This window comes from Oncorhynchus mykiss, chromosome 5 (assembly GCF_057628025.1).
Source record: "Oncorhynchus mykiss isolate SJ-2025 chromosome 5, ASM5762802v1, whole genome shotgun sequence".
In the NCBI taxonomy this organism is placed as follows: domain Eukaryota; kingdom Metazoa; phylum Chordata; class Actinopteri; order Salmoniformes; family Salmonidae; genus Oncorhynchus; species Oncorhynchus mykiss.
This window is the reverse complement of record NC_143026.1, coordinates 66,673,802-66,699,000: the sequence shown is the minus strand read 5'-3', so window position 1 is coordinate 66,699,000 and position 25,199 is coordinate 66,673,802. Positions and strand designations below refer to the sequence as shown.

Sequence of the window (25,199 nt, the reverse complement as noted above, 5' to 3'; positions counted from 1 at the left end):
TTGCATTTTATCGATGGCAATTTGAATGCTACGACGAGATCTTGAGGCCCGTTGTCGTCCCATTCATCTGCCGCCATCACCTCATGTTTCGGCATGATAATGCACAGCCCCATAGTTCCCACCCCATGAATAAACATAGCTCTATTCTGTCACTCATGCATGGGAAATGGCTGTGTCCAAAGATGACACACACTAAGAATGCGTTCAAAGCACCCAGTATATCTATTGGTGTTACGGTATCTTCTCCACGGTTCCACCCCACAGACCAGCATTTCCAATCTAGGGTTTACTTAGATTTGTGTGTATTAGGTAGTTGTTGTGGAATTGTTGGATTACTTGTTAGATATTACTGCGCTGTCGGAACTGGAAGCACAAGCATTTCACTACAAATGTGGATCTTTCTTTTCAACCGTTTAACCCCATCACTGAAAGATAAGATGTATGTGTCTTCTGTTTCTCTCTACAATGGCCACAAGCCCTCTACAATGCACATTAAAAGATTGGACCAGACCAGGCACTAAATCAACAATGATGTTATTTTCTACACAGAAGAGCATACTGTCAGACTGATTTGTAATAGACTGTCACAGCCCCAATTAAAAAACTCAACACAGGCCGTTGATTACATCACTTTTTTACATGGTGGGGTCGCAAATTTTTTGTGGTTGATAAACATGGGGTCATGGGCCAAAAAAGTTTTGGGAACCCCTGCCATAGACCCAAGGTCTAGTGAACGACCCTGTAGTCACATCAGTCTAAATGCAAACAACTATGTTTTGGTTGAGTGGACTGGATTCCTGCAGTGTTTTTACATGAAGGTGTAAGTGAGCGGTGTGTGTCCAGGTGGTTTAGTGTTTAGATTTGAGCTGACTGGCATGTCCCTTGGTAGGAGAAGAAGGCGGGAGGGAGAGAAGGAGGGGAGGTTAAGCGTCCCGGGTCACTGGAGCAGATTTAGGGTGTGTTCAGGAAAGAATCAGTCTAGTCTTGGCACTGTGCTCTTCCGCTCTCAGCAACTTTCCCAGCCTCCAACCTATGAAAGCATTCCTCACATACTTTGGCTTCACTTTCCATATATCCAACGTGATTCGTTGACTGCTCTCTGCTTTACTCTCTGCCCTTACCTTTTCACATTTGCTTTCTCTCCTTTTCTCACTTTCTCCTCATCACGTCTCTTCCTTCTCATTATCAGTCTCCTCTCACTTTTATTGCTACTTGAAAAGCGATCCAAACTGGATGAGGCTGTCTGTCATTGATTCTACACACTCCATAAAGCACACCCTCCCCTCTCTGATGTGACAATGAGCCGCTATAAGATCTATGAAGTGGGGCTTGTAGCACACAATATAGGGAATAATTCGTAGTGGGGAAATGCAGAGTACAGTTTTTCACTGGCTCTGGCTTTTCTGTTCCCTTTTCCCATGTAGGTCTGCTGGATACATTTTTACATTTACAATTTAGTCATTTAGCAGATGCTGTTATCCAGATCGACTTACAGTAGTGAATGCATTCATTTTCATACTTGGGTCGTACTGGTCCCCCTTGGGAATCAAACTCACAACCGCAGCGTTACAAGTGTCATGCTCCACCAACTGAGCCACATGGACCTATTTTATATATTTTCAATATTGACCCATGGTATTGAGTTGAGATCGCTTGGTTGTACAAATCACAGATAAAGGCACTCTGGTCAGTAGTGCTTGTCTTTTTGTACCAGAACTCAGCTATTTACTCCTAGTGGAGATAGTGCTTCTCTTGTCGTGTGATGCCACTGTATAATAAGACACGATCTCCTGCAGCTGAATACTGTAACACACCACAAAATATTTAATTATCATTTATTTTTCAAGGACATGTATAATCTGGGATTCCTGTCCTATCCAAGGTGTGATTTATAGGAGATGTGTCTTAGGGCTATGTATTGGAAGTACTTTCTCAGGAGTGCACATATTAGCGCCAAGGTTGTAAGGCAGAGAGAAGAGAGAGGAATCCATGGCAACCATAATAAGGAACAAAAGCATTCAAGTATGAGCTGTGCCATATGCATGCTAAGCATCTCAACCCAGAGTATAGGGTTACTCTCTTTGTTTACCCAGAGCCTGATGCTGCATTGCACACATTCGACCCGCTGCCTCCCTGACTCCCTCCCTGCATGCCTGGTCCCTGTTTCCTGCTTTCCTTTCGTCTGTCTGTCAGACCTCTGTTATCCGCTCTATCAGCACAATATCACCCCTCATTAAGAATTTCTAAAGACTTGAGGTGTCATTGATTCTCGCCGTGATTTGTTATCTAAGCCAGTGGCGGCCCCTCGTTGGTCATTCTGAAGATGTCGCCTGCCGCCACCCCTCCGTTTCAGACCCTCAATGATCTGTCTTAATTACTTATTTCGGAAATTACCTGGCTAAATGTCTGTAATTACATTGATCTGGGTCTGTGGGAGTGGACGAATGAATGTGTGAATCCTGGTGGAGTGGGTGTGGATTGTAGTAAATACAGTATAGCCTACAACTACAGGATGCTGAGGAATCCTTTACAGTAGACTGGGGCTACAGTTAAAGTAAGGGCCACAGACTATAATATAAAGGCTAGCCCTGTTCACTGAATTGACTCCACTGCAACTATTTGTCATAATTATGAAAACATTTTGCTCTGGAGCTGTATGCTTCGTTTGGCCCTGGAAGTCTTCCGTATCTGCTTAGCTTGTTGTCCCATGAAATCCTATAGCCCTCAGTTTCTAATTATGCTAATCAAATGCGTGAAACCTGCCATTTAGTCATACATTATTAATAAATAGACACAATGAAATCTCTGGTAATACCGACTTACCACTTCTACTCTTTATTCTCCTCCACATTTATTTCTCTCTCCTCCTCCTCTCTTGTTCCCGCACTCCTCACCTCTGACCTCCTTTCTTGTGCTTGTGACTCTCTCCTCTCTCATCCTCCTCTAATTTTGTGGTTTGGGTGTTGAGCAATTAGTGTTATGTGCCTTCTCTTGTTCTGACATCAATGAGGGGAATTTGAGCAATTCCTTGTTAAGATGAGATCTCCTGATAAAGTTGTGTGTGAGTCACCACCTCATTATAATGATGGCTAGATGTCTCTACAATGGCTACTTGTGTGGCTATGCTGAGGAGAGACAGTTAGAGTGTGGGAAGTGTATGAAATCAGTGGCGTCATGCCCATGGGGGGCACAAAGGCATGTGCCCCCTCAGATTGCTCCTGTTTTAAAAATGTTCAGATGTTAAATGACTGACTACACCACCTTTGTGCTCCCTTAGATTGCTCCTGTTTAAAATGTTTCAGATGTTAAATTAATGACTGCATCAGTGTTTCCTCTGGAAAGATTTGTAGCGGTGGGGGAAAATGTTGAGGAGAGCAGGGTTGTAAGCAGGGGTTAGGGATCATTTTTATGTAGAAGTACTGAGAAGCTCAGTTCTGGTGACTTAAAAAAACAACAACATTGTACTCCAAAATGAATGGGAAAAAATGATGCTGACACCATCTAAAATATCATATCCACCTCCCAGAATGAGCCCAAATAACATATTGGTCAAATGATTTGGTTAAATGATATAGCCTATGCATGGTCAATATTATCAGGTATGCTATTAGCAATAAGCATTATCACCTGTAGCCCAACTGATAGCAGCATATTGGCTATAAATAAATAGGCAACCCCATGCTTCAGTCTATCTGTATTTACCCTAATGAGCTTATTCATTAGCTGGTTAATTAACTAGTTAGCATCATATTGATTCATTTTATGTCTCAAAAAAACTTGCATAAACTAAGTGAATATAATGTAGGCCTATGTGTTAGGGTAACTTGGGGTAAAACGCCCCCTGCCTGTACTTCTCACAGAAACCACTTCATCCCCTCCAACGTTCCCTGGTTGCCACTACTCTTGCTCAACTAATAAATGTAATCTGTCTCATCAGAATTTAAGTCACAGTCGATTTACCCCAAGTTACCCTAGAATTAGTCTTATGTTGCCATACCTACAAAATCATGTCACCATCACACATCCCTTAGAGGTCTGGAGAATTTTGTATTGCAAAAACGATTGAAATGGTCAGATGGCTCCCAGCAGCAATATTTTGAATGGATGTTACATTTCATGAACCCTCCCCCCACACGCCCATAGAAGGGGTGCTGTATGTTATGTGCGTCACTGCTTTCCCCCCAGTAGTTGTTGCCTATGCTAGTTTCAAGTGCTAGTTTTCAAATGATCAAGTGTGGCAGACAGTCTGCGATTAATATTTACTGAAATTGAAAGTGGATTACGCTGGTAAAGTCAAATGTCACAACGCGTTCTAAACAGCTCTGGTGACAGACTTTTTCCCTCGTCTCCATTCGTCCACACTTTTTCCCTCGTCTCCATTCGTCCACATGGCAGCGCTTTGCTACCACCGCAAATATCGTGAAGATTGCCTATTATTTTCTTTTTGTTAGGACCCAAGAAATGGAGGCAGTGGGAGAACCTATTCAAGTTAATAAATACATTCATGTATTATTTTCTTTAAACAATGTATTATTGGCTTGCTAGCTAGCTAGCTGGCTACAGTATGCCACTTTGTAGGCTAACTCAACTGAGCTGCTAGCTAGTTTAGCTGTTTAGCTAAGTGAATTAAATGTCACACAGTCTCCAACGGTATTTGTAGATAACAGCCATGGAAGAGGGTGAAATTGCAGCCCTAGCTGTCAGTAAAGGGAGAGTCTAGGCTACTGGATAGCCTCGGCAGGTAATTTTGTGGGGTGACATTATTAAAATATTATCGAGTTCCGGTCCCTAGAAGGGAAAACTTTGAGGACAGAGATATAATAGCAACATAATATTCAGTGCTGCCTAATTTGAGCAAAATGAAGCCTGCTGCTTTGATGTTTTCTGTCCTCAGATATGGAACGCTGTGAAAGCCTGTTTGCAGATGAAGAGAGAGGTCCCAATGAATGTTCCAAGAGACTAAGGGCATATCTTATGTGCCATTGGTTATATGTGTAGGCCTACCTATGTTAGCAAATATTGTATAGAAAAATATAGTTAAACATCACACACAATGTATAAACCTATTACAACCCTGCTGTTGGTTGGCTGGGTGTGCAAGGATCTGTTTCAGCCCAGCAATAACACACCTGATTCAACTTATCAATCTAATGAGTTGTGTGCTCATAGTGTGCTACTACTGGGCTGGAATAGAAGTCTGCTCACCCAGTAGATCAGGGATCAGTGGAGCAAAGTTGTTTTTGTTCACATGAAATTATGCTTTAGTAATAATAGGCTACTTGTTACTACTCAATTATCTACATCTGAGTTAAAATTTTGTACATTTTTGCAGACACTCTTATCCAGAGCGACTCACAGGAGCAATTAGGGTTAAGTGCCTTGCTCAAGGGCACATCAACAGTGATGTGATAAAGGGTTGATTATTTGAAGTGAAGTGTTTAAACTTGTTTTAACTAATATTCGAAATGAACTAGTGTCAAGGTTGATTGATCACATATCACAATCCTGCAGTAAAGAAAGGAAGGGTCTGTAATGTGCCTGTGTTTCTGTGTTGTTTTCTCAAATCAACATTTCCTTTTCTTCTAGTTGTAAGATCTCCAATGTGTTTTATTTGATTGTGACTCTCTCCGTATATGAGCGATGTGAATCCATTTAGCAGCTTATCATATGGCATGCATCACCAATGCCGCCATAGGCCTACAGTATGATTGCATTCTGAAGCAGATAATAGCTAAATCCACACATTGTTTACATGTTCTCAATTTAAAATGTTATCAGTAGACAATGTATATGAGGCAAACCGTATACCAGATTTTGTACATGCCTTTTAAGTGCTGACATATCAAATTGTTTTGTGCAAATCCAACCCTTGTAATTTACAGTATGAAAATAAGGAGATGACATTTATGCTATAGGAGGTGATCATTACAGGTAACATTTAGGCTATGGGAGATGATCATTACGGGTAACACTTGGGCTACGGGAGATGATCATTACAAGTAACATTTAGGCTATGGGAGATGATCATTACGGGTAACACTTAGGCTACGGGAGGTGATCATTACAGGTAACATTTAGGCTATGGGAGATGATCATTACGGGTAACACTTGGGCTACGGGAGATGATCATTACAAGTAACATTTAGGCTATGGGAGATGATCATTACGGGTAACACTTAGGCTACGGGAGATGATCATTACAGGTAACATTTAGGCTATGGGAGATGATCATTACAGGTAACATTTAGGCTACGGGAGATGATCATTACAGGTAACATTTAGGCTACGGGAGATGATCATTACAGGTAACATTTAGGCTACGGGAGATGATCATTACATGCAACATTTAGACTACGGGAGATGATCATTACAGGTAACATTTAGGCTACGGGAGATGATCATTACATGCAACATTTAGACTACGGGAGATGATCATTACAGGTAACATTTAGGCTACGGGAGATGATCATTACAGGCAACATTTAGGCTACGGGAGATGATCATTACAGGCATTAACATTTTACCAGGTTCATTTTATTTGATTCATTTTAGTAATATTGCTTCCAGAATTATTGTAGTTGTTCCCATAGAGCAACAACTGTATCTCTATGTATCACTGACCCTTGATAAGATAACAACTGGGCTAAGATAGCTAAGGTCAATAATATGCTGTTTTTTATGAAAATGTCCTCTTTATAATCATGAGAGACATTTAACTAGCTAGTAGTTAGCTAGTTAATTATACTGTACCTAGGTAGTTTACAAGGTTAGCTGACTTTTCAAAAAATAAACTTCATAGTGGCTAGCTACTTCTTGTCCCTCATGCTACAGTATACTTTAGCCAAATAGCCACTTCAGAAATGTCTAAATATAGATATGGCCAGCATTGTAGACCATTTCTCCCCTCTTGCTTTAGCTCATCTTGAAATGACAGAAATGCTGAGAACTTATTTTGTCACCAGTGCTTGTTTTGTTGACCTGTTTAGTCCTCACTCTTGCTCCTACGGTACTAATCTGGTGAACACCTTTGGAGCTCCGCTTAAGCAAGGCATTTGTCTGATTTGACATGTTGCAAGGCATCACTGATTTACACCGGGTTCCGACCCCTCTTTAGTTGATTTCTGCATTGGAACTTCCCCAGGCTTCTCATCTAGGAAAGCCTGGTTTGCGACGAGCCTACCCTACAATTGACACGTGTTACATTCATCCCCACTGTCCCCTGTGCAATCACACCGAATTGCGGAGTGGTAAAGTACTTAACCATGCCTCTGTTAAATACTCTGGGTTTAAAATGGTGCAGTTCGCACATATTTAGGAGCTGAGAAATAAATAAAGTAGGAATGGAAAGCTGGGTACACCCTCTTTTTAACAAAGGCCGTTAAAACTGTTATTTTCTCCAGGATTGGATTATGAACTGTTGTGCATTGCCTGCTTGTCAGAATGCATGTTTCCCTCCCTATGGCACTCACAACTTGAGAGAAATATTTCTCTCTCATAGAACACACTACAAGCCGACTAGGTAAATGGATAAACTATTCTACTATGGGGTTGTCTTTCTATTCATTACTATTTTTGTTTGCAGAGGAAAAGTTGTGGACTGTTCTAGTATCTTCAAAGTGTGCCTCGGTAGAAATATATTTTCATGTTCCATATTTATTTGCCGTGGCGGCAAAGATTTTGCTAATAGTCAGTCCCTCCAGGATTTCTGCAGCCCAAAATGCTTGATTTTGCGACATGCTCGTTAGCTGTTATTTTTGTTGGAAAATGAGATTGATTTCTGTTCACTGTACTGCCTGTCAGCCATCAACAATCACCCATCATCTTCGTACATGAATACGGTGACAGGACAGGGGGAAAAAACTTTGTTGACTTGTGGTTGGATTGGGCCATTTTCCACGGTAACAGTGCAGTAATTGGTAAAAATTGCAAACCTGCTTTTGATTGGACCCTTTTATGCGCTAAATGTGCAGGGATTGGTCAAAATTGCAAGCTCTCGAATAATATGCGCTGATTGGTTGATTTTGCATTGAATAATGTGATCGCTGAATCCTGGAGGGACTGAATAGTGCAGCAACACAACTACATGACTGCAGCGGAAACACTGTACTAAACTTAATTTTTAAAGACCTGCTCCGGAACTTTGGCGACTACTAAGTAGGCCCAAAATGTGTGTAGTCATTGGGTTATAATACTTTATACCAGTGTGACAGTTGTACTAAACTCCTAAGGCATACATGTTATAATATAATCATTCATTAAATGACAACTGAACAGGTAAAGAGGTATGCTTGATAACCTATGCAGAAAATACATATAATTAGGCATAATGATTATGGCTATAGTGTAACGGTTTTCTTGCGGTGAAGGAGAGGCGGACCAAAACGCAGCGTGGTTTCTATTCATGGTTCTTTAATAAAGCACTTCACATGAACAGACTAACAAAAACAAGAAACGTGAAAACCTAAAACAGCCCTATCTGGTGCAAACACGGAGACAGGAACAATCACCCACAAACACACAGTGACACCCAGGCTACCTAAGTATGATTCTCAATCAGAGACAACTAATGACACCTGCCTCTGATTGAGAACCATACTAGGCCGAAACATAGAAATACCCAAATCATAAAAAAACAAACATAGACTGCCCACCCCAACTCACGCCCTGACCATACTAAATAATGACAAAACAAAATAAAGGTCAGAACGTGACATGTAGATTGCAGGAAAAAAATCCATCTTTAAGTACTTCGTGCCCCCTCTAAAATAATGGGTGCATGACGCCCCTGTATGAAAGTGCCCTTATTTGCATCTACAGTATGTCATGCAATGTGTTTGTAACCACAGTAAAATATGAAAAGGGTTTTGAATAAAGAAATCCAACCTTGAAGATTCAAATGTAATAATAACTACAGGACTACACCACTGAATATACCCAAGCATTCAATAATTTGTTTGTGCTGTCAGACACTGTGACTGACAGCTTTTTGTTTAGATTTTCAAAGCAAATTATTGTCAGTATAAACAGTAATAATGTAATAAGCTAAAGAAGTGGCATCCTTTTCATTTTTGAATAGTTCATGTTTTGTTCAGGTGACACATTTTTGTTCCGATGACACATTTTTGCTAACATCGTCACGCTCAGCTTTTATGTGAAAAGAACAGAAGCATAATCATCCAGGAAGAGAGGTAGAGATGGATGCAATGATAAGCATGGAGAGTGCTATGACTATTATACATAATAAAGAGCCACTACACAGTGTACTTTACCTCCAGCACGAAGAGTGGCTCTGTTCTGCTCTGTGATGGGGTTTGAGGTTTATGACAACAGTCAATAGCATTCCCCAAGGCTTTCCTCCTCCTAAGTGCAGGAGTAGTTTTCTCGATGGATTGAGTGCGTTAACTTAATTTGGCTATCATTTGTATTTTCATGTGCATTACATCCCATCCTCTCCTTATTACTCTGGCTGCTGTAGTACGGCTTCATAAGAAAATACCGGCCGTTTATCAACTGCCAAAGATGTAATAAAGTACGATCTCATCTTCATTTGAGTAAACAGTCGCCTGACACGCCTCACTCCTCACTCTCCCACTTCTCCCTGTCTCTATGTATGCATATCTCTTTCTCTTCCTGTCTGTCTGTTTCTCCTTTTTTCTCCTCTCACTCCCTCTCCTGCCTTTTCTCTATCCGCCACCTCTTTTCTCTCTCTTTCTCTGTCTCTCCATCTACTGCCCTCTTGTTGTAAACCACCCTTCCTCCACTGTGTCTCATGTGTCATTGGGCTCCTGTGGTCTGACTCTAGGCTGAGACTCTGTCCAGCTGTAGGGAGAGATGTTGTGGGAATACAGATATGGTACCTGCTTTGTCTGGACAGTCAGTCAGTGTGTGTAGTGCATGGTAGTGTGAGCCTGTCACACTCGGTGTGTGTGTACTGCTCTGTCACTGTTACGGCTTAATCTGACTGACTGCTCGCTGTCTTTCTCTTCATCTTCACAGACGCTGTATTCTGCTGCCGCCATGTCAACCCTGGCACCACCCTTCTTCCTGCTGTTCTGGCTCCTCCGATTGGCCAGCACTGCGTTTCCGGAGGAACCGGAGCCTCTGAACTTTATCTCCATTGAAGGTAATACCTCTCTCTCATACTCAGCATGTATGGGTTTATTCCTACTCACAGGGTGTACAGCAGGGCTCCCCAACTGGTGGCGGTTTTCTTTGGCCCAAAAAGTTTTCTGAGCCAAAAATATTATTTGTGTATATATATTTTTTGTTTTGCATTTTCATTGTTGGACATAAAAGACTGTAAAAACACCAGGAAATCAGGTCAAAGAGAGTCAGGGCCTCACACGGAAGGTGTGGAGTAGTGTAAGGGTGTAGGTTATGGAAGTAGGGTTAGAGTCTCCCACGCAGGGTGTAGCTTGTAAGAGCGAGGTCAGGGCTGACATGCATGGGTTGAGGAGTAGGGCAGTCAGTGAGTTGTGTGGGTGTGAGGTCAGAGTCGGGATTGAGGTCAGACTGCTCCCACAGACGGCCAGACTCTGAGCCTCCTCCAGACCAGAACAGAGCTGACTATGATTGATCACAGCTCAATAGTGTCTTCCAAACACCTCCCAGCTGAATTCAGACCATTCTCAGGCTATCAATGCTAATACGTAGGACCAGAAGGGTCTCTGAAGTCCTGCGTGATTAGGGCAGATAGTGGGCCTCAGTCTATGCGGCCCACTAATCTACCTATCACAGATGGGTAGATTAGTGGGCCGCATAGACTGAGAGATATGGACAGAATAGTTTTGCACAGAAATGGACAGAATAGATATGGACAGAATAGTGGGAGGACAGGACACAGAAGAAGGAGAAGGATAGGTTTTTCTTTACTCAGTCTCATATAGAGGCAGCAGTCTAGGCCTTTATCTGGGATGGGTAGATAGGAACAGTGATGGACAGAATAGTGGAAGGGCACAGAAGAAGGAGGCGGCCAATGAGAGATGGCAGATTCTGTCTCCCATGGTAACCCAGCTGATGTATGGATCTCCCTCCCCTGTGTCCCCCCCCACCCCCCGAGAACTACTATCATGATAGGAAGATGATGTAACTCTCTCTTTTCTCTCTCATCCCTCTCCCTTCCCCTCTCTCTCGCTCTCGCTCTAAACAGTGGTTCACCGGTACCCAGTGTTTCTGGGTCGGCCACATCGTTCATCCCTGAGACAGGAGCCACTGCATATTCAGAGAGTCCTCAAGGTGAACCGGACCCTCTACATTGGAGCGAGGTATGTTTCTGCCACAAGCAACCAAATGTATTCAGCCATCTTTTATAACCCTGCATTGTCTGTGTATCCTCAGTCACATATTCAAGTAAATGCAGTAATCTGTGGTGGGTGGGGTCAGACCAGAGGTCACACAGGTTGAGGAAGTCATGTTGTCTGCCCTCTCTAACAATAAAATGCAAATTAATTACTTAAAAATGCTAATTTCATTACTTGCTAAAATCATACAATGTGATTTTCTGGATTTTTGTTTTAGATTCCGTCTCTCACATTTTGAAGTGTACCTATGGTACAATTACAGACCTCTACATGCTTTGTAAGTAGGAAAACCTGCAAAATCGGCAGTGTATCAAATACCTGTTCTCCCCACTGTATGTCCATGTAGGGCAGACATATGGTGGTGGTTACAGCAGAGGAGGTAGCTAGGCCATAGACATCCCCAATTAGAAGCCCCATACTGGGTTATGAAATGACCCGATCTATGGCCTTTGGCGTTTCTCTAACCTCAAATCCAGAGGCCTAATAATAAATATGTAAATTCCTGCAGCATTTGGCTCCAGACACTCTGGCTACACAGCCTAATAATAAAACCTAAAGCCAAAATACGGGAGGGCTATAGTCACTGCAGGTTAGTGATAAAACGCAACCACATCCAGGGGACACTTTGACACATCTTTTAGGACCGCTGTTACAGGATAGAAAAGGTCAACTAATACCTATGTCTCAGTGAACCAGATGATGTTGAAATCCAATAGCTTGATGGGACGAGAACGCTACCGTTGTAACAACGGTGTATATTTATATATTTCTACATAAGTAGTGGTTAATGGCAGTCTTCGCAGTCCCCGACAGAAAGTGATCTGATTGGAAAGCAGGGGATTTATTTTGCTGGACTGTGTGTGTGTGTGTGTGTGTGTGTGTGCGCACCTGTTTCTGTGATCGTGTGTGTGTTGAGCTGGGCAGCCGAGTGCCAAGCAGTGAGAGATTTAAAAGTGCGACGGCGCCTTTGGGGAGTACCTGTGGGGAGGCCTGCTGATTGGTTGAAAGCTGTAGCAGAGTGGCTAGCCTGATAAGAGGCTCCAGTGAGCCCAAATCCTGTCACCATTAGCATAGGTGTTCATACTGCAAGGACTATTAAAGCCCTGCCCGAGCCCCAAGTACTCGTGGGATGCTACCACCGCACTACCACTCTGTCCTCTCCCATTTACTGGCTGATGACAGATGGAGAGAGAGGGAGGGAAAGAAAGAAAGAGAGAGGGAGGGAGAGAGAGAGAGAGAGAGAGAGAGAGAGAGTACCCACACCTAGTCTCTCTACTGTATTAGCTAACCACGCTCCAGCGTTTTTCTCTCTGTAATCAGATGTGTGGACTCCCTGAACCTGTCGCACAACTCCAGATCCACTGGACTAATCCACACAAATAAACAAATTGAGCAGTGTTCATCCGGAGAAGAGAGAGGTTACCAAGGAACGTGGCCAAAACATTATTAATTGGTTTGTAATTGTGGCAAACCGTAAGATGATTTTACCATACGCAGCAGGAGGGAGGAAGTAGAATATATCTCTCCATTAGAGGCTGAAGAGTGAGCGTGAGCAGAGCCACTGGCCGTGGAGAGACACTGACCTCAGAGGTCACCGGGGGGGGGGGGGGGGGGCTGTAGTGTAGCACACCTTAATGGGATAAAACATTCTGTTGCACACCTAAAATGTCTCTATTAATGTATTTAGTGGTAATGACCTCAATCTTATCTGATCCATACTGCAAATCATCGATTTTCTGTGAAAAAGTTTTTTATAGATGAAATACTGTTTATTTGAACTATTTACATAGTTTGCATAGTCCCTTACTCATGATGATTAATTTGTGTGTACACCTTTAAGAGCATCCTGCAATCTGTGCCAGAAATATAAAAAATGTAGCTCCTGTAAAATAGGTCTTTAGTTTTGAACGTTTTGAGCTAGATACCAGCTAGATACCTGCGGTTTTCTACAAAGCGAGGCTCCGTTTGTTTTCAGGTTCATCTATTTGTGTGGCGTTCTCTGCAAAGTCAGTGTCTGCCGACTCAGAAAGGCTCAGAGAAGCTCAGTGTCTGTACGGCCCAAAAATAACATTATTTTTGTCAATTTTGGACAGTTCACAGGGTTCTTGCCTATAAATACGAGCAGCAATCCACACACATCTGTTAACTCAATTTGCAGGTCTTCAAATACCAGTCAGAGGAATTATGAGTGGTTGTCAAGGAGATAGACGGCCTAGCCTGCCTTCTGAACATCCTGCAACATAAACAATGTAAAAATGCAACAGTAAGGCAGAGAGACAGCAGGCCTCAGCTTTGCATCATTCAAACAACCTGATGGAGACAGTCAGATAGGAGAGAGAGCAGAACAATCTTCAGACCTCTTCAAACCACAGCAGCCTTGGCTGCTCACCACACCGACTAGGAGGCCTGTTCACATTTTCATATGTTAATACTGGACAGGGCTGAAGTGCTCTAGATGTGATTATGCCACACAAACTGCTCTACTTGAATGTTTGTAGCCTGCTTAAACTTTGACTCAGCCCAATGAGCGAAGCACAGAGTAAGTGTATAGTAATTCTATCCACACTACTTAGCCATGTCCTGCATTGTGAGGGAGGTAACCTAGGGAGGGAATCATTTAACAAACCTAGAGGAGCCACCAGTGAATAACTCACTAGAGTAGCACTAAGGCTTACCCTATTCCCCTCACCAGGGACACACACACACATGCACGCACACTCTGACACACACACACACACACACACAAACACTCAGAGAGATGCTGCCTTCTGCTGATGAGAGGAGTAAGGCAGAGCAATGCCGATGGGAGGCAGAGCAGGATCTAGGAGATAAGATCGATACTGCTGCAATACAAGCTATGGCAGATTTACAGATTAGAACATTCAATGCCTGGTGTCTGAATGGAGCTCAGCACAGCATGAGCCACCATCTTATTCATGGTAAATACAGGTCCTTCATCAATATGCAACATCAGCTGTTAGCGTCTTCCTTAAGGTTCCTACCCTAACTCAGATTCCAAAGACACTTTCACAGGCACGGCAAGGTTATACAAGAATGATTCATCCATTAGCAGTGAGTGCAGTGTGGGGCAGTGAGTAGCGTGAATGCATGGAGATGGTATTATATGATGGGTCCTCTCATTGGCATTGTGTGCTGCTGTGTGGGGGTGGGTTATGAACGCGGGCAAACTGCTTGATTAAATCATCTATTAATTACATTTCTTCCCAAGTGAGACAGATATGGAGAATTCAGGCCTCCCAGCAAAACCACATTTTGTCAACTCAAATGAGACTGAACAAAACCAGGGGGAAAAAACGAGTTCTTATTATGCAATTCTACATTTTTATTCATCACCCATAGCCTGAAATGCATCACATTACAGAACCACATTATACAGAACTGAATACAAATCTGTTTTATTCAGATTTATTGTAAAATGTTGCATATAGCCCACATATGTCATAGCCTACAGTGTATGAACAGACAAAGATGATGTGGATTCTTACATTTTTTGGATTCAACCGTTATTGTTCTCCAATCATTATTCTGCAGCATGTCCAGAATTGTCCATAGGACAGTAGAGTATTTGTAGAGGCATTATGTGCAAGAGCATGTGGACTGCAGTTGAGTGCCTGTCTAAGACTTAGCTTTGTCTTACTGTTGGCTGACTGCCGTGCTCTTTGTCTGTCAGAGATGACCTTTTCCGCGTGGAGCTGGACAATGTGGCGGGAGACGAGATGTTCTACAGTAAGGTGAGGCCCTGTCCATGCACTCACACCTCTCACACCTCAGACATCTTACAGTACTATATGACCAGTTTAACTGACATTGTTGGACTGTCTGTCCGTGGCTAACTACTCTGTCCTCTCTGTCTGTCTGTTGTAGAAGAGAACATGGGAGTCCAACAAAAATGACATCAGGACCTGCCGAATGAAGGGCAAGCACGAGGTGGGCTGGGGAATGAATCATTGTGCATGCACACACAGACACACACACAGTTACAGGTTTGCACACATTCACACACGCACACGCACACACACTGAAACATGGCACAGGCCCCACTTTGCCACCTGGAGCAGGGCATTCATGGTGCCAACGGTTTGACTGGCATCCTGCTGGTTCTACCTAGCGGAGGGGGCATGACCATGTGTCACCCCAGTGTTACTGCTCACCTAAATCATTACACACTTCACAGGTCCAGCCCTCCCACCCTTTACAAACATGGCCACCCCGCAAAACATTCCAGTTGCGGTGTGTGCCCTCGCAAAATGGAGGGGAGCGGTGAAACCAAGGAGGTGAGCTGAGATGCGGTGAAGAATGAACAGTGAAACAGTCCCCACAGTCAACCCAACCCACGCATGACTACCTCAGCTATCTCTCACACACCCACTCTCTCTCCTCAGCCCTTCTCTCTCCCAGCCACCACATAGCGGATCAGTGCCTTCCTGTCTGACTTCAAACACATTATCCCAGCTCACACACCAACCGACCAGAGAATTATTGAAAGGTGTCTGTGTGGGAAAGTGAGGGGAGTGAAGGCAGTCCAGGTTGAGCCCCACCAGGCAGAAAAAATGACTTAACACTGAAAATAATACCTGACATCAAATCTGTGTGAGACACCTCGAGACAAAGGCACAATGGAGGAGAGGGAGGTGGAGGAAACAAAGACGGGTATGGGGGAGAGCGGGGGAGTCAGTCCCACCTGCATGCCCCTAAGGGGGTCCACAGGCCTGACTGAGAAGGATAAAAGGCCATCCTGGCCCTAGTGACTGTGGTAATGCAGTGAGCCCCTCATCCTGTTCTCTGTGGCCTGGCCTTCACACACACATACACGCACACATGTACTGTACAGTGAGGTCCAAAATTATTGACACCCTTGATAAAGATGAGCAGAAATTACTGTATAAAATAAACTGAGCTAAAGTCAACACACAATCTTCACATTTTGACACCTTAAAAATACACCTTAAAAGGGATTACACTGGATTTTTTTTCTACCAATCTACACAACCTATATATTATATATATATATTTTAATTGAAGATGTGTTGATTGCGTATGTCTTCACACCCTGAGTTAACACTTGGTGGAAGCACCTTTAAAAGCTATTAGCATCTGTGAATCTTTTTAAATAAGATTCTACCAACCTTCCAAAGCTCTTAGGGCAACATAAATCTATTATTTATGTAAAAATTGCTCAACCTCAGTAAATTTGGTTGGGAATCATTGATGGACACTAATACTAAAATCTTGTCTCTGGTTTTCAAGCAGTGTAAGGGGTGCGTAACTGGTGGCAGCGAAGTCAGACGCAGGAGAGCAGAACTGGGTAATAACCGGAGCAGTTTAATATACATATATATAACCACCGGCATCCAGAAAAATAGACAATGGGTACAAAGCACGTCGCGCACAAGACAACAATGTGCACAAGCACTTACAAGAAACAATACCACACAAAGACATGGGGGGAACAGAGGGTTAAATACACAACACGTAATGAGGGAATGAAAACCAGGTGTGTGGGAAAACAAGACAAAATAAATGGAAAATGAAAAATGGATCGGCGATGGCTAGAAGACCGGTGATGTCGACCACCGAACACCTCCCGAACAAGGAGAGGAACCGACTTCGGCAGGTAGCCTAGTTGTTAGAGCATTGGACTAGTAACTGAAAGGTTGCAAGTTCAAATCCCCGAGCTGACAAGGTACAAATCTGTCATTCTGCCTTTGAACAAGGCAGTTAACCCACTGTTCCTAGGCCGTCATTGAAAATAAGAATTTGTTCTTAACTGACTTTCCTAGTTAAATAAAGGTTTTAAAAAAAGTATTGACAAGCAGATTTAAGTCAGACTGGACTATTCAGCTTTTTGGCATTTAAATGTGTGTAATTGTCCCACTATCCCAGGGTTAGGTTTTCAGAACACTACGGTGGGTTTTCCTCTAACTTTTTACCTGGGCCGTGCTCCTTTCATATTTGTTTGAATCATGACAAACTCCCCAGTCCCTGCCGGTGACAAGCATGCCCATAACATGATGCTATACCTGAAAATACAGAGAATCAACAACATTGCATTCACTCCATATCACTGGCCTGTATGACAAAATGAAAAGAAGGAAGCCTGTGTAAAACATAAATTAAAAATTTGCTCCAAATCATACATTCTGTTTGCAACAAGTATTTTAAGTAATACTGTAAGACAAAGAGGGGAAAAATAAACCCTCTGTATTGTAGTGGCAGCATTATGTTATTGGTATGCGTCTCACCAACAGGGACTAGGGAGTTTCTCAGGATCAAAATAAATATGAAAGGGGCAAACCCAGGTAAAACATTAGAGAAAAACCTGCCTATGTCTTCTAAAAATCTAACCCTGGGATAGAGTTTTATTTTTCAGTGAGACAATTACACACATTTTAACGATAAAGACAGAATGGCTTTCCAAGAGGTGTAGTAGTTTTGACAAAAACAATGGATATACAGTATGTTGCCCAAAGAGTTGTGCTAAGTCTGTAGAATCTTAGCCCGTTTTCACATTGACGATAGCAAAGGGACATTTTCGTGAGGTTCTCGAGAGGCATCGACTCTTGAGGGACAGTACTGTTGTGTAAACTTGCGAAAGGATCACATCTCGCTCAATGTTGGCCCCTCCCAGCAGGGCAGTGTGAACAGAATTGTCTCATTGAGCTCAACACTCCTACAGTATAAATGGTAATAGCAGAGCAATGTTTTTGAAACAGCTGATATGTACAGACATTTTTCTTATATCTTAGGTTTTAGCTGAATTTGCATTTTGAAATTGTCGCTGTAGCTGCCACTTGCTGGCTGAGCTGAGCTACAGAATACTATGGAAGGCCATTCCCGCCTACATTTTTTTAAATGTCGATACTATCTCAAAATGTTGACATATGTAAGTCAACATTTTGAGATATGCAAGTCACACTACGTGAACATTTTGAGATAGTAGATTATACAAATAAAATTTGTTATTTTTTCATTTCTAACATTGTGTGGTGATTTTAGAGGTGCCACCACAGGTCCCAGAGTGGTGTGTGTGGGGAGTTGATTTCCTAACCAGGTAAAACTCTGGGAGTGACAGTAATAAATCAGCTGTAAAAAACGGTTTATATGGGCTATGATGGGACCAGATTTGTTCTAATCAGGTCATATGTTGTTTTTAAAAAAACGTTTAAACAAAAGTACTTTGTCCATCTTCCCAACGCTTTTGTGCCAATATTTTTTATTAAACCAAATCAAAAGGGCTGGGGAAAATGCCAACTCGCCACACGTTTGCCGGTGGTCCTGCTGTGCTGAACTCTGCAGCATGGAGCCACACAATGCTACAAATGAAGAAACATAACCTATATGTATGATGTATGTGTATCTACAGTGTATATGTATTTTATTTTTGGGAGGGGGGAATGGGCTTCCACATATAACAGCTCAACATCTCAACTCCCCGGTGAATTATAGCCTAGCCACGTTTTCAGTGGCAATTTGATTTTGCCACATGTAGCCTAATGATTTGCATGATATTTATAAAAATGAGGTAGGCCTACTGCACTTTTATATTTGTATAAGAGGGTTTATTGTTCGTTTTTGATAGGATAATGTTACTTGATGAAGATATGTTGTTAGCTTTAGCTAGCAGTAACTGTGCTTTTGTCTTGGAGCTACAGACGAAAAAAGAATTGTCTGCACATTCTTTTGAATTGTTGCATTATTCAAGATTGTAATATGGTTTTGTTGCAATAATTACGAGTCTATATGGTAGATAAATTAAGAGTTGCTTTCTTAACATTAGTTAGTAGAATCGTTTTCAATGCTTAGCCTCCTGGCTAGTGGCTACTGTGACATTTACAGTACTTTTGAGCTGCAACGCAAGCATGTCTTTCGGTTCATGACATTCCCGTCACTAATGTGAATTCATTCACAGCTGTAATGGCTGCCAAAGGTGCTTCCACCAAGAATTAACTCTGGGGTATGAAGACATACGCAATCAAGACGTCTTTGTTTTTGGGGGGGTTATTTTCTACTCATGCATTCTCATTTCGACACCAAACCCACCAGAGCTTTATTTTCATGTCACCCAACAAATGTTAATGCTTGGAGTTTGCTAAATAACATTGGCACTGGATTGGAACCGGTGCTTTGTTGAAAATAGAGCTCTTTGGGCATGCATAGCAGTGGTGGGTTTGGTGTCGAAATGAGAATGCACCAGCAGAAAATAACCCCACTGTAACCTACTGTAAAATAGGGTGGTGGATTTTTGATGGTATGGGGGATATGTTGCATCCACTGGTCCTGGGGCCCTTGTTACGTTCAACTGCATCATGAACTTAAACCAGTACCAGGAATGTAACGGGATTCTTCTGTTGAAGGAGAGGCGGCCCAAAACGCAGCGTGGTTATTTAGATACATCTTTAATAAGGATGAAAATGGAATATACAAAAACAAGAACCGTGAAAAACCAAGAACCGTGAAAAACCAAGAACCGTGAAAAACCAAGAACCGTGAAAAACCAAGAACCGTGAAAAAAACAAGAACCGTGAAAAAAACAAGAACCGTGAAAAAAACAAGAACCGTGAAAAAAAACAAGAACCGTGAAAAAAAACAAGAACCGTGAAAAAAAACAAGAACCGTGAAAAAACAAGAACCGTGAAAAACCAAGAACCGTGAAAAACCAAGAACCGTGAAAAACCAAGAACCGTGAAAAAAACCAAGAACCGTGAAAAAAACCAAGAACCGTGAAAAAAACAAGAACCGTGAAAAAACAAGAACCGTGAAAAAACAAGAACCGTGAAAAAACAAGAACCGTGAAAAAACAAGAACCGTGAAAAAACAAGAACCGTGAAAAAACAAGAACCGTGAAAAAACAAGAACAGCCCTATCTGGTGTAACAAAGACAGGAACAATCACCCACAAGAGACCTAAAGAATATGGCTGCCTAAATATGGTTCCCAATCAGAGACAACGATAAACACCTGCCTCTGATTGAGAACCACTCTAGGCAACCATAGACTTACCTAGAGTACTACTCTAACCACAATCCCATAACCACAAACAACCCCAGACAAAAGAAACCACATAAATCCCCATGTCACACCCTGGCCTAACCAAAATAATAACGAAAACACAGAACACTAAGGCCAGGGACAAGGATATTTTAGCCAAAAACCTGGTTGCCTCTGTGAGTGCAAGTGAATCTTCCAGCAAGACAATTTATTTTTACCTTTATTTAACTAGGCAAGTCAGTTACGAACAAATTCTTATTTTCAATGACAGCAGGGTTAACTGCCTGTTCAGGGGCAGAACGACAGATTTGTGCCTTGTCAGCTCGGGGGTTTGAACTTGCGACCTTCCGGTTACTAGTCCAACTCTCTAACCACTAGGCTACCCTGCCGCCCCAAAACAATAATAATAACCCATCAAAATCCCCTAAAAAGTGGTTAGATGGCCACAAAATCAACATTTGGGAATGGCCATCTCATTGGTGAGGTATTGAAACATATTGAAAACAGTGGTGTCAATAATGTTTCCCCTTTTAAAGAAAAGTATTACTTGTAAAACAAAATCTCTTTCTCTGAGCAATTCTATCAGTATAAAATAATATAATTTCCCATTTTGGGGTGGCATACAATATAGCTCAGTATTTGAATAATTGATCTTGTACAATATTTTCTACAGTAATTTCTTATACAGTCATCTTTATCAAGGTTGTCAATCATTTCAGACCCCACTATACATACACACACTCAGGGCTGGATTAAGAAATCATAGACCCCAGCGCTTTGTTTTTTTTGTTATAGCCCTCCTTTTAAAAACGTCGTTTCCATGACAAAAAAACATGAGCTGAATCTTTTTTAATACCACCGAAATGAGTGACTGCTCTGACTGACTGAAAAACTGAGATCAATCTGGTCTTGAATTCATACCAACAATAGCCCAGGCTAATGAAGTGACGCACTGATTGTACAATATTAGGAGGAAATATATATACAGTATATATAGCATAGGCTACAGTAGGATATTTAACACAGTACCAGTCAAAAGTTTAGACACACCTACTCCTTCCAGGGTTTTTATTTATTTTTTACTATTTTCTACATTGTAGAATAATAGTGAAGACATCAAAACTATGAATTAACACATATGGAATCATGTAGTTACCAGAAATGTGTTAAACAAATACTTTTATGTTTGATATTCTTCAAAGTAGCCACCCTTTTGCCGTGATGACAGCTTTGCACACTCTTGGCATTCTCTCAACCAGCTTCACCTGGAATGCTTTTCCAACAGTCTTGAAGAAGTTCCCACATATGCTGAGCACTTGTTGGCTGATTTTGTAGAAAAGGGTAAAAAATAAAGAAACCCCCTTTTTTTGACTGGTACTGTACAATTTCCAATGGCACACTGATTCGCCTAATGATGAAGCCTTAGGCTTGTCACGGTGATGGCAGAGGTGCTTGTTGTGGAAATAGCCTATCTCACTTAAAAATCAGTGCCTATGTTAGCTAAGAGTTGTTACGGAAAAAAATAATATTGGTTCTACGGACAGATTAGCCTTCTCTTTTCAGCAGTTGCTTTCCCAACTGTACGTTCTTCACTCAATTTCACACGTTTTTCACGCAACCAACCAGTTCCCATTCAAGTCAGGACTGGCATCCTTTGCTTGTGTACCCATGAGTTTAACTGTCAAATTCCCAGGTTAAGAGGTTACAAAACCGTTCTATGTATTATAGGTCTATGGCCACAACGCAACAAGCTGTATATTTGACAACCATGCTGCCCAAACTGTGGCCTTCCCAACTGACAAACCGGTAACTGCCAAAATAAAGGAAACACTTGAGTAAACAAGGGATACAAAGTATATGTTATTGTATGTTGTGGGGTGTATTTTCCTGGTACGGTTTAGGTCCACTTGTAGAATCTATTCCAAGGCGCAATATTTTGCCCCTTGGGCCCCTTATGGGATTGGGTTCAGCTCCTGACACCCAACTAACCAGTCACAATGAGGGCACCACCCCCTCTCCTCTCCCCATCTGATGATTAGCAGAGTGACAGCAGGTTGTCTACACCAGTCCTCCTGTGGTTGGCGGTTGCAGTAAAAAAAATACTATATACAGTAGATGTGTGTGTATATGTATATTTATTTTGCTTCCTCTTGGGTGCCCCACAGGTCTGGGCCCAGGGGCTTCATCCAGCCCTGCACACACTCACTCAAGCCTCTAGGCCCCTGTCACCCACCCACCCTCTGCTCTCCTAATCCTCCTGCCACTCACACCCTCCACCCCAAACCTCCACTCATCCACTTCACCTCCTGTAAATGTCCTGTCCTGCTCCCGGGATGGTTTTGTCCAATGTGATACATTCGCCACCAGAGCAATTGGTTATGTAATGAAATGTTTCCGGGTTGATTGATCAGAAAGGACGGTCAATTCAATATATATATATATTGAATTGACCGAATGTATCACATTGGACAAAACCATCCTTATATAAGAGAGAGAGAGAGAGAGAGAGAGAGAGAGAGAGAGAGAGAGAGAGAGAGAGAGAGAGAGAGAGAGAGAGAGAGAGAGAGAGAGAGAGAGAGAGAGAGAGAGAGAGAGAGAGAGAGAGAGAGAGAGAGAGAGAGAGAGAGAGAGAGAGAGAGAGAGAGAGAGAGAGAGAGAGAGAGAGAGAGAGAGAGAGAGAGAGAGAGAGAGAGAGAGAGAGAGAGAGAGAGAGAGAGAGAGAGAGAGAGAGAGAGAGAGAGAGAGAGAGAGAGAGAGAGAGAGAGAGAGAGAGAGAGAGAGAGAGAGAGAGAGAGAGAGAGAGAGAGAGAGAGAGAGAGAGAGAGAGAGAGAGAGAGAGAGAGAGATCGATCCCTGGCCTCAGCTGGCTCAAGGGCATGGTCAGCCAGTATGCAAACAAAGGGAACGCCATGTAGGCTTTTTAAAGAGCAGTTTTGCATTCTTATGTGCAGCACTTAGTAAGATTGTTTGATCAATATGTTGTTAATACCAACTCTCAGAGGGGGTCTGCATTTCAGTCCTCTGAACAAGACAAGACCAGTCTCACCATGATATGGTTTCACATCTTATTGTATGTTTGTTGAATTGTGTTTCTGCAGATGCCCTAAATACACCAACTCTCCAGCTGAACATGAACATGCTTCTCATTTCCTTAGCAGGCCACATACTGCAGTAATTTGGGTTAAGTGTTTTGGTCAAGGAGAGACCACAGTGTACCCGACAGGGAGCTGACCCTGCAACTCTGGGTCAGCCATCAGGTGTCCTAACCATTACTGCCACATAGCTGCCTTAGATAGTCTCTGAATCTCACCTCCCCCCTCCTCCCCTTCCTCCTCCTCTTCAGGGGAGATGTTGATGCTGGCCTGTAGTGCATTCACACAGGATTAGCATCAAACAGCCTCTGTGAGATACAAGAGGAGCTTGGGAGAGGCTTAGTACTAACATGCTGAGTAAGAGAGGACGTGGGCAGGAAGCGCCTTTTTACGGGCAAATTTGTGCTAATTTAGCACTGCTGTTAATTTGTCCTCCGTATTCGCCCTCCGCCCCCCACCCTCTCGTGCCCCAGTCACTCTGCCTTACATCAAAGTCTAAGTCAGAATGTTGCCTTGAAATGACAGATCTGCTTCTGATGATCAGAGTCAAGCGTGGATCACCCAAGGAGAGGGAAGTGAGAGGAGAGGAGAACAGAGGGGAGGAGGAAAGGAAAGTAGCCTGCTGGAGCGTGGAAAGAGTTCTGTCTCTCTCTGAGCTCTTGGCAGGTCCCAGCAGTGATGGGCCCATTCGAGCATGCTAGGGAAGCTTTTGAGGCTTTAGTGAGAAGCTGTGATGGTACGATGTTTCCCCTATATTCATTTAGCTGCGGCGGTCTCAAAATATGATTAAAAAAAATATACAGTACCAGACAAAAGTTTGGACACACCTACTCATTCAAGGGTTTTTCTTTATTGTCCAAACTTTTGACTGGTACTGTACATATATTTATTTTAAATATTTGGGGGGATGGTAAAACATTGATAAAGTATGTAGAAAATATAATTTAAGTATATATTTTTGAGAACTAACAATCACCAAAATAAAAACTAGATGGTCAGGAAGAATCTAAAATTCCAAAAATGCCATGATTTGGTTTTAATGTTTGAGTCGCTGATAGCATAAGAACACGGCATAAGCCATGACAACAATGTGTAGAATTGCAGGAAACTAGCTTTAAAAATGTATCTCTGCCCAGTGTTGTTCGAGCATTTCTAAACTTGGCTATGGTAATTAGCTCATCCTCAGTTTAGTGACAACATCATGGTCCAAGGAAGTCCGTTTCATTTAGTGGAGTTTCTTAAGTCTCTATGCTTAGTTAATAGTATACTGTAGGTTTATGTAGGTTTATGAGCCACACTGGGGACGTGTGCAATTGTGCAACCAGCTCAACATCAGGAGGATTAGAGATCAGTGGAAACCAGATGCACTAGGTGGTAGTAATGTAATGCTCTCTGACTGTGGTGGGTTGTTGTAGGGAGTCTTCAGTAGTAATGCTCTCTGACTGTGGTGGGTTGTTGGAGGGAGTCTTCAGTAGTAATGCTCTCTGACTGTGGTGGGTTGTTGGAGGGAGTCTTCAGTAGTAATGCTCTCTGACTGCTTTGGTTTGTTGGAGGGAGTCTTCAGTAGTAATGCTCTCTGACTGCGGTGGGTTGTTGGAGGGAGTCTTCAGTAGTAATGCTCTCTGACTGCGGTGGGATGTGGGAGGGCGTCTTCAATAGTAATGCTCTCTGACTGCGGTGGGTTGTTGGAGGGAGTCTTCAGTAGTAATGCTCTCTGACTGCGGTGGGTTGTTGGAGGGAGTCTTCAGTAGTAATGCTCTCTGACTGCGGTGGGTTGTTGGAGGGAGTCTTCAGTAGTA

The 25,199-nt window shown here is 42.5% G+C and overlaps 1 protein-coding gene across 3 annotated transcripts in view; it reads left to right on the top strand.

Moving 5' to 3' along the window:
- Window positions 1-25,199, top strand: part of sema6bb (sema domain, transmembrane domain (TM), and cytoplasmic domain, (semaphorin) 6Bb) — a 151,149-nt gene that overhangs the window by 73,347 nt on the left and 52,603 nt on the right. For all 3 annotated transcript variants that reach the window (XM_036978093.2, XM_036978094.2, XM_036978092.2), the window contains exons 2-5: window positions 9,997-10,123; window positions 11,150-11,264; window positions 14,992-15,052; window positions 15,186-15,248. In XM_036978093.2, the coding sequence (XP_036833988.2) occupies window positions 10,018-10,123; window positions 11,150-11,264; window positions 14,992-15,052; window positions 15,186-15,248 (345 nt within the window). In that variant the 5' untranslated portion in view covers window positions 9,997-10,017. The remainder of the gene's footprint in view (window positions 1-9,996; window positions 10,124-11,149; window positions 11,265-14,991; window positions 15,053-15,185; window positions 15,249-25,199) is intronic.